Source organism: Podarcis liolepis (assembly GCF_965112155.1).
Source record: "Podarcis liolepis genome assembly, chromosome: 3".
Lineage (NCBI taxonomy): Eukaryota > Metazoa > Chordata > Lepidosauria > Squamata > Lacertidae > Podarcis > Podarcis liolepis.
The window spans coordinates 3950060-3960978 of NC_139557.1; the positions used below are offsets into that span (position 1 = coordinate 3950060).

Here is a 10919-nt window from a genome sequence, read left to right on the forward strand (position 1 = left end):
ATCCATCCTGTAGATTTAAGTATCTGTCCACAGTCGCCAATTGTTATCAGGGGCCCAAAATCCACATTCCTTTGTAAGAAAATACAAAATAACATAAAAACCATTTTTGCAGGCAAATCAAAAATCAATGTGGGGGGGGGGGTGACAAGAAATTTTCCGTACCAGGTACCACCTGACCTTCCTACACCTCTGCCTCCAGTGCAAGCTTAGCTGCATCCAAATACTTCCAGCATTTCATAGCTATATAACAGTCAGAAACCAGTATGTTAAGCTTTGCCCACTGTTGAATAGCCACGCCAGCAAAAACTTCAGTGCTGATTTTTGCCAGCCAGGCAATCATTAAAGGTATAGGGGACATGCCAGGGGGGAAAACTGGCAACCTGAACTTTAATCCAAATGAAAGACCAAACTACATGTGACTGTATCCCAAGTATGATTTGGATCAGGACCATGTATTTGGGAAGGGGGGGGGGGTTAACCCTTCACCTTCATACCTATTCCCAGAATGAAGCTTGCCTGGTCCCTGTTTTGCCACCCTAGTATATGTTCCAGCTACAAACATTATTACTGCAGGAATCACTTTTGTTGCAACACTGACTCTCACCACAACATGCCAAGGGTGGATGTTACCCATAAACCTATAAACACCCGTGTGCAAGTACCTGATTGGGCCAGAGTTTCCCAGTGGGTGCAAGATGTGTGTTTCCACAAATATTTCTACCTTTGAGGCTTTTTCTTGCAGGGTTTATTCCTCATCATCCTAGCAGACAGTTTTGTTGGGAGTCACATTGTATTGCTTTGGGAGACTTCATATCATCCTCTTCTACCTGTGGGGTTCCAGGGCATCCTGGCCACAGTAAATGAAGCAACACCGGTTTACACCAACTGAAAATCTGGTCCCTAAGGGCTGCACTTAACACCTAAGCTTCTGTCAAGAAAATCAACCTTTGAAGATGTTTCTGGCCTGGATAGATAGATTATTTTTGTGTCTTCCTTACTCGAAAAGTAATAAATATTTTAGTGGGCAAGTCTTCAATTTCAGCAAAATGAAAATCTGTGTGTAGTAAACTCTTCAATATCTCTCTCTCTCTCTCTCTCTCTTTCTCCTTCCTTTACAGCTTGATCACTCATGGCTTTGGGACGCCTGCGATATGTGCTGCCCTCAGCACTTTCCAAACTGTTCTCAGTGAAATGCTGAACTACTTGGAAAAACACACGGCACACAAAAATGGCGGAGCAGCAGAATCCGGCCAAGGACACGCCAACTCAGAGAAGGCCCCCCTGCGGAAAACTTCAGAGGCTGCTGTGAAAGAGGGCAAAACAGAAAAGACAGACTAGCTACATCAAACAGAATCTATTTCCAGAGAACCTTGCTGCTGATATTTTTTTTAAAACATATATCTATCTCTATATATATAGATCTACATATATATCTATATCTATATATCTCATCAAAAGTGATTTGGCTCCAGTGGACCAAACTGAATTTGGGGAGGGGGAGGTTTTTTAAAAACCCACCACCCCTGCTCTCCCCAAGGACAGCTATGTACAGTAACTGTGGGATGAAACTGTCACTTTTTTAAAAGCGCTCTCTCTCTCTCTCTCAATGATGTTTTGTGTGTGCACGCACGCACGCACACACATACATTTGATCATTCCAAATGATACACTGACACTCCCCCCCCCCAGCACTTCCAGACTTGGAAGAAGCAGCACAATTCTAACCTATCACAGGCTAACACTGAAACACTTTTCTGATTGGACAGCCTAGTCGGAGACTAAAAGAGTATGGCATCCTGGTGACCTTGTGTCACACCATCACCCATTAAATGGATGAAACAGAGAAGAGTGCCTCTTTTCACTTGCCCCCACAAGAGACAATATGGAAGCATGTCTTGCATAGGAGGTGGAAGAACTTGAAGATATTTCAAATAACAAGCACTGCGTTGTTTGGACTGAATATTGAGGCCTGGGAGCTTCTGATAGATCCACACCAGAATGATGTCAAAGCCCATCAACGATTTGTCATTCCAGCCTGGGTGCCTTCTCTTGGGAGGGTGTGGCCACTGAGTCCATACCCTTCTTACTGCTAGCTAGGAGAAGTTCAACAAATAAGAGCTGGAGCTTCTGACCATCTTTCCCACCTGCCCTTAATCTTAGCATCTGAGTTCTGTGCCTGCAGAAAACCATAAACAGCTGTATGCTCTGCTGGATCAGAATATGGGACTGGAGAGATCTAGTGTGTTGCTGTGATGTCACAATGTTTCTCTTTCCCCTCTTCAACGGCTTGTAGGATCATGCTTCAGCCACACTGTTCAGCTCTTCTTGCAGGGGGTGGGGGGTAGGATTGCTCCTGCCAGCTGTTCCCCAGTGTGCTTCTGGTGCAATGTCTGAAAGATCCTGTGTTTAAGCTCTGACTACACACTCAGGAAAGGTCCCTGATCACACAGACAGAGCCAACAGTTTGCACATGTGTAGGGCATCATTTGTACAGACACCATGCTGAAGGTGCATAAGGAGTGAGGGCCAGAAGGCATGAGCATGGAAGATGCTGTTCCCCCTTTCCCTGCTTATTCAGAAAATGTCTTAATAGTGCCAAATGCCTCCCCCCCCCAGAACACACATTCCTAAACTCAAAATTTGTTACGGACCAGCACATTATCCAATTCAATAATCTGATTTAGAAGTAGCCATTTGTAGCAGCCATGCCCAAGACAGCCAGAGAGTTATAATTTCCTAGCTGTTTCATGATTCTGACTCTTAATGCCGCAGCTTTTGCCAGGCTCATTCTGTTTCTGTTAGGTTCATTAAAGGAGTGAGGAAAGCCTTCTAGCTGTGGCTTATAATAAAGTTGGACTTAAAATTTCCTTTCGCAGACATCTGCCCAAAGTCTGGTTTGCTATTCTGGGCTCAGGTTCCTTCAGCTAGACCCTGCACTTAACATATGCGCATGTTGGGCCTGGAACACCAAATCTGCCACACAGAGAGACACACACACACTTTGCTCACTGCAAAGACTAGAGCACAACCTTATTGTTCTCAATTGTCTTTCTTCCTCTTCTTAAAATAGTATGATGCTCTGACATTCAAAATACTCACAAAACCTACCCAGATCTAGAGTAAAATAAACTTTTCACTAAAGCATCATGAAATATGTCCAGGATCAAAATGTAATAGGATTTCTAACTTTGCTACTAGTCCTTCCAGCTATGCCTTCCAGATATGCAGGAATTAGCAGGTCACACTTTAGCTAACTACTGCAGATCTGCCCTAATCTCAATTGCCCAACCCAGCTGAAATGTTGACAAGTTTAGATTTATAAAATAAACCCCTGACGTGTTGTGCATCGCACACTTAATTCCTGCCAATATAGAGGAATCCCACAGAGCTGGTTCTGGTTATACTTCCACACATGGGCGTGGCCAAGAGGGGGCAGGGGGAAGCTGCCCCCCCATCAAGTAAAACAATAGAAATACATAACTAACTGACTAATCACGTCGGTTCTGCCTCAGTAACAAAAATCTTGGTTATGCCCCTGCTTCCACACACCCAGTTTGCATACACACATTCATGCGAGTGGCCTGCTTGTTTGAACAGTATAACACTCGAGCATTGGATTCACATGAGAACATGGCTCCTCTTCTGTGCATTGGAAAATGCAAGCCATTTTTCAATACATGGAGAAGGGTTGATCTCATATGAGTCCATGGCTCTGATATAATACTGCTTACCAAAGTAGACTGCATGGTGGGGTTTTGTGAGGTGTCAAAAGTCAGCTGCGCTCTCGCTCTCCCTTACTCACTCTCTCACACACATACAGAGAATTGACAAACCTCTTGGTATCAAGAAGTTTTACCTGAGGTCTCCTCTTGTGTAACTTAATTAGATTTAACCCTCCCTTCTAAGGATTCACCATTATTGTTAAATGTGGTGATTATTGTTTTTGTGCCGCAGGTATCGGGTCCCCTGTAGCACCATTTGTAACACCCTGGCTGTGACCCACAGGCATGAATGACCAGGGACAGCCGTGGTGGCTGTAATTTAGAAATACTTTTATTCAATCAAGAGAGGGATGAATGGGTTTTTGGAATTGTGTATTCATGGGACCACTGCATTTTCAGATGGTAAAAGCTAAGGACCTCTTCTTCATTTTGAAATCCTGGCAAAAACCTTTATTGCCACTCACAGCTCCACCCCAGTTCATATTCAAAAGTATCTTAACTGTTCAGTCTTTTATAATCCTTTGGTTGCCAATGTTTAGCTATACGTAAGCTCATTAGCAAAATACAGTCATCTTTTTTATCCAACCAGACAAGCACCCGTACTTAGGGCCTTCTTCCTGTATTATGGTGTGTTTTTTTAATTAAAACAAAAGTGTACGCCTAAAAATGTATAGTGTGGATGTGATAAACAGTTGTTTGAAAATATGTGTTTCAGACGAAGTACACTTGTTAGAAGACAGTGGGTGAGCTGCAGCCTAGATGTAGCTTGAGGGCCATTTGAGTGTACACTTGGGGCCAACCACTATTTTGTTGCTGCGTAATGTGTGAAATGACCTTCTTGCAGGTCAGGCTTGATGTTCTGTAAGATACAAAAACAAAAAAACCAACAAAAAAAAACCTTATTCAGTGTACAGTCTCTCTCTCAGACCTCTGTGTAAATACCACCCACTGCTCATATCTTCCTTTTGAAAGTTCCTCACCGGCATGGTCGCTTGATAGGAGCACTCACATGGTGGCATCCTGTTCTTCAGATGCGTCCTTGAGCCCCCACCCCATGTAGTGGTTCCCTCCAACCTTGAAAAGACTGTAGAACATTGTTTTGTTTTGTTTTTTTGCTCTGGAAATTAACAAATCTGAAAGGGCTGCTAATTAATCCAGATAAATTTGAATTTATCTTAGACTTTGGAAAGATAACTCTTCTGTTCCAGTAGTTTGCTTTAAAAGGGCAAGAGGAACTGATTGTAAGAGAAATGCTGGTCCACGAGCAGGATCCAGGAAGTGGAATTTCAAAGGCTTCTTCCTCCTGGCTGTTGCAGACTTTGCAGAAGTGCTGACTGAGGGGTTGGGAAGATGAGGTCATTTTGCCCAACATCAGAAAAAGACCAAACTTCCGTTTCTTTCATGGGGAATCATTTTTAAACAGCTATTTTTTTTTTCTTTTGTCTGATGGGTTCTGTTCTGTACAGCAGTTGTTGTGATTGTACTTAAATGTGAGTGAGCACTTGGTCACAAGCAAGGCAAAGATTATTGTTCCTTTCCTCTTCCCTGCTCCACCCCACAGCAATTTATAATTTGGTGGTTAAACTCATTCTCTTTTACCTTTCCGTTCCTTACATGACTTGTCCATGAGACATGGGTCTCTGAAGATGATGACCACATTTAAGTGAACATTTCACGGCAATAAAATCTATGTTGATTTATGCACTTGGAAATAATTTTTGTATTTGGGATTTCTAAGCAGAAATAACATGCGGTCCCTCCCTCTAGCCTTCTGTGCCTTTAACACAGGTGTGGGGAACAGGATCACATCAGCAGACCAGAGTGGGCCACTTTGACAGGTGGGTCGGGTCACTCACCTATTAATCATCTGATGTTACCAACTTAAAGCCAGAAATTCAGGAGGTGTAACTTTCCCCCATTACTGACTCTCTGTGCCACAATGAACTTCTGCCTGCCACATAGCTTTGGAAACACACTGGAAACACATGCAGCAGTGGGAAAATCTGGTTCTGTGCATATCTACCCAGAAGTCCTATTTAGTTCAATGTGTGCATAGTTGTGTAGGTACCATCAGAACAGGACTCTGGGGCATAAGCCCAAGGTGCTACTCTGTAGAATGAGCAAAGCGGTCTCCGAGTGCAGTAGGACTGCCTTAACCCATCATGGCATGTGAAGAGGGCCACTGTCACTGTGCTGCCCTCCCAGGTGCGGCCATAGTGTTATTCACCAGGACTGGGATAGGACAGGATCAAATATTTAGTTGATGTCACTTGCTCTGCCAAGATACAAGAAATAAATAAAATGAATGCACTGAAATACTCCAGCCAGGAGGTGGCAGCAAAAAAGGCTCCCGCAGTTCCTTTTTTGTCTCTATAGCTTTACCATAAAGCTATAGAGAGCCAGTGTGGTGTAGTGGTTAAGAGCGGTAGTCTCGTAATCTGGGGAACCGGGTTCGCGTCTCCGCTCCTCCACATGCAGCTGCTGGGTGACCTTGGGCCAGTCACACTTCTTTGAAGTCTCTCAGCCCCACTCACCTCACAGAGTGTTTGTTGTGGGGGAGGAAGGGAAAGGAGAATGTGAGCCGCTTTGAGACTCCTTAAAGGGAGTGAAAGGCGGGATATCAAATCCAAACTCTTATTCTTCTTCCATAAAGAAGGCAAACCAGGATCCTACCCACGTGTGGTTCCAGCCAATAGAACGTCCTTCACAAGATCACCGCTGCAAAACGTAGCAAACTTGTTCAGCACAACTGTTAAATTTCTTTTCAGCTCTTTAGTATTCACTCCACAGGCAGAGAGAGAGAGCAGCTTATCATCTCACCGGCCTTTCCTGACCACAGCTACACTGCTGATCCCCAAGGCCACATTGCTCAGGGTGATCCAGGGTGATTAGTTAATGAGGGTGGCTGGGAATGAGTCACAAACATTCCAAGCATCACTTTATTCATCAACATATTGCAATAGCTACAGTTAAGCAACTCCACCAAACATGCAAATAGTCTCCCTCAAAGTGATAAAATTGGGGGGAAGGTTTGTTACAATAGCGCTTGATGACTTTGCCTCCAAGCCATCCCACCCCACCAAAAAGGAATTCTGAAATTAGCCTTTCTTTATGGTGAGGTGGAGGAATTGTGGTCCACCAGCTGTCCATGGCTCCAGCTCATGGGGCTGAACCAGGTCTAGAAATGCTTCCCCTGAAAATGAAGAATCATAGAATCTTAGCATTGGAAGGGACCCAAGGGTCATCTAGTCCAGTTAAAGCATCCATGACAGATGACCATTCAATCTCTGCTTAAGAACCTCCAAGGAAGGAGAGTCCGCCACCTCCCGAGGGAGTCTGCTCTACTGCTGAACAGCTCTTAATGTCAGAATTTTTTCCCTGAATGCTTAGTCGAACTCCTTTCCTGTAACTTGAAGCCATTGGTTCAAGTCCTACCTTCCAGAGGAGGAGAAAACAAGCTTGGTCAACCTTCCATATGACAGCCCTTGAGATATTTGAAGATGGCTATCATATCTCCTCTCAGACCCACCTTTCCAGGCTAAAAATACCCAGCTCCTTCAACCATTCCTTATAAGTCTTGGCTTCTAGACCTTTGATCACCTTCGCCGCCCTCCTCTGCACATGATCCAACTTGTCAACATCCTAATTTGTGATGCCCAGAACTGGACACAGTCTTCCAGGTGTGGTCTGACCAAGGCAAAGTGGTACTATTACTTCACTCGATCTGGACACTACCCTTCTGTTGATTCAGCTTAAAATATTGTTAGGGTTTTTTGATTCTGCAGCACGACCCTGTTGACTCATATTAAGCTTGTGATCCACCAAGACCCCTAGATCCTTTTCACATATACTGCAAGTAAGCCAGATGTCCCCCATCCTATATTTTTGCATCTGGTTATTCCTGCCTTATATTTAGCTCTATTGAAATTCATGTTGTTACCTTCACCCAGTTTTCTAATCTGTTAAGGTCATTTTTGTGGGAATGTTCTGGGGTGCAGGAGAGGATATATTGTGGGATTATATCCTTATCCAACTTGTGCTGACAAGTTCCCAAAATATCAGCAGAGTTTATAGACATTCCCCTTTAAGTTCGCAACGGTAACGTGTGCACAGGTTCGCTAGAACCTCTATAATAATTACTCTGGTAATTTCCCCTTTTGTTCCCTCTTAAAATACAAGACACGACACAGTCTTTATAAAAGTATAAAAGAGTTTACTCACGTTCTGTTCACAATATGATCCCAGAAGGCAGACAGGCTTAAAAAGGTTACATACATTTAGAAACTATATTGTAGCAAGATAGTCCTTATCTCCTCTCTTGGCTGGGAGTCAAGAGGGCATCCTTAGATGTTTCCTCATCGAAGGAAAATGGCAGAGAGAGTGAGTGGCTGCCTGCCCTGTGCTTTTGTCATTACCTGCACAGGTGAGGCCACACCCACCTCTGGTCACATGCGGAGGAAGTCCGTCCCCAGGAAGTTTACCTGCTTGCTGGACAGACATCCCTCCCCATGTTCTAACATGTACACTCTAGGAATGTTGTCATTGACTGCTCCTGTGTTTACATCCCACAATTTTGAATTCTGATTCTGTCTTTTGCAGCATTAGCTACCCCTCTCAGTTTGGTGTCATCTGCAAATTTGATGAGCATCCCCTCAATTCCTTCGTCCAAATCATTTATAAAGACGCTGAACAACAACTGGCCCAGGACAGAACCCTGCGACACCCCTTTTTCCCAGGATGATGAGGAATCATGAATGAGCATAGCTGTCAACTTTTCCCTTTTCTTGCGAGGAATCCTATTCGGAATAAGGAAATTTCCCTTTAAAAAAGGGAAACATTGACAGCTATGTGAATGAGTACTCTTTGGGTTCGGTCAGTAAACCAGCTACAAATCCACCTAACAGTTATCTCATTCAACCCACATTTTACCAGCTTCCTCACAAGAATATCATGGGGGACTTTGTCAAAAACCTTATTGAAATCAAGATACACTATGTCCAAAGCATTCCCCTGATCCACCAGCCTTGTAACTCTATCAAAAAAGAACTGAGATTTTCTGGCATTTTTCTTTTTAGATTTTTCTTTTAGAAATCTGTGCTGTGTCTTAGTAATCACAACATCCTTTTCTAAATGCTCATAGACCGACTATTGAATTCTCTGCTCTAGGACTTTTCCTGGTATCAATGTCAAGCTCACAGGTTGGTCGTTACCTGGGTCTTCTTTTTCCCCTTTTTGAAGATGGGGACAACATTTGCCCGCCTCCAGTCTGCAGGAACCTCACCTGTTCGCCAAGAATTCTCAAAGATAATAGATAAATGCTCTGAAATTACATCCACAAGCTCCTTTAGTGCCCTTGGATGAAGCTCATCAGGCCCTGGAGATCTGAATTCATTTAAAGTAGCTCAGTGTTGCCTTACTACCGGCTGCAGCTCATTCACATTATTTATTCCGTTATCACGAGGTTGGGCATCACTTTCCTTTTGGGTGAAGGCAGAGACAAAGTAGGTGTTGAGAAGTTCTGCCTTCTCTCTGACACACAATAGCTTTTCTCTGTCTTCTCCATGCAGAGCACCTACCACTTGCTTATTCTTCCTCTTACTTTGGACATTGCCAAAGAAACCTTTTTTATTTAGACCGACAACATGACTGGACTAATGAGCCATATTTTAGTTTGTAGGTTAGAGCTAAGTAGGCTCTTTTCTTGCAAATGCCACAATCTCCTCAATTTCCCTATTGCAGGTTTCCAACATGGTGTTTAGAATTAGCCATAGCTGAGGTCGCTTACAGTGCAACTGAATTGATTTCTAAATCAACCGCATATGAAGGTCTCTGCTCTCCTATAGCACCAAAACACACATATACACACATTATCGGCCTCGTTTTCCAACACCTCATTGTAATATAGCTATGACCATCTGCTCACTTTCTTCTCCACTTCACTATGCAGTCTTGAAGGAGAACACTGCATGTACTACTGCCCTCTACTGGAATATATAAACCACAACAGCTCACCTATACAGTATTGTCTGCAAGAACATTGCAAGTATGCAGGCTCAGAAATTAAAAGGCAAAGCACTCATCATTGGCTTTAAATAAGGATCGGAACTTTATTTAACTGCATTCAGTGATCTGAAACTGAAGAAGGACATTTAGTTTCTCACAGGGCAGGCAATCCCCTAGCTGAGGCGGCTGAGGTTGCATTTAAAGGCATAGTTTGGTTGTGGCTGAGATGAAATATAAACTGTATGATGAAATATACAGAAAATCTCCAAGCTGCCAATGGATCTTGCATATATGCTTACCCACACATGAATAGGAAAAGCAGCTGAAGCACTTCACCTTCTGCTAGTAATTGCAATATGTAACTCTTGTCTTTTTTGTCTTTTTGTTTTTGTGTTTCAGAGATAGTTGGATGAAAGTTCGCAAGCCTACTGCTAAAGAACTACCCATTAACAACTTCTTTTGCTAAAGATCAAAGCAAGTTTGGTAGCTTGTCAAAAGCAAAACAAGAAAGCTTTCGTGTGCCAATCTCCCATTCCCACCACCCTTCTGAGGAATACCCTTCCCCACCCTCTCAGGGTCTGGCGACTTCTGTTTCAGTGTATCTGAAGAAGTGTGCATGCACACGAAAGCTCATACCAAGAACAAACTTAGTTGGTCTCTAAGGTGCTACTGGAAGGATTTTTTTTATTTTGTTTTGACTACGGCAGACCAACACGGCTACCTACCTGTAACTAGAAATAAGGACAAGGAAGAGGTAAAGAGGCAAAAAGCTAACATACCAACTACAAGTGGTCAGGGATCCAAAGCAAGATATGCTTTCTTACCAATAAAAAGACCTGTGTCCATGGGCATAGCCAGGATTTATTTTAGGGGGGCAGACATTATGGGGGGGGTGGGCAGAAACAAGTTATCTGTGACACAACTGGTCAGTTAGTTAATTATTTTTATTTATTGACCGGGGGGGGGGAGCTGGCTATGCCCATGCCTGTGCCAGTGTGCCAAGCTGATGAGATGCAGGGCACATCTGGAGAGTCAAGGGCAGGATGGCTCCCCTTCCTCCTCACTTGTGCTCCACAAATTAATATTAATATTTTAAAGTTTATTTCAGTTATGCAAAATAAAGTGAAAAAAGAAAAAAAAGTGCAACATATTGCTATTATATATATGACTCTTACATATGCTAATACATATGAT

The 10919-nt window shown here is 43.3% G+C and overlaps 1 protein-coding gene across 2 annotated transcripts in view; it reads left to right on the plus strand.

Moving 5' to 3' along the window:
* The window catches only part of TFAP2D (transcription factor AP-2 delta), a 38677-nt gene extending 37243 nt beyond the window's left edge, over window positions 1-1434 (plus strand). For both annotated transcript variants that reach the window (XM_083495252.1, XM_083495251.1), the window contains one exon: window positions 1119-1434. In XM_083495252.1, the coding sequence (XP_083351378.1) occupies window positions 1119-1338 (220 nt within the window). In that variant the 3' untranslated portion in view covers window positions 1339-1434. The remainder of the gene's footprint in view (window positions 1-1118) is intronic.
* Window positions 1435-10919: the final 9485 nt, after the last annotated feature.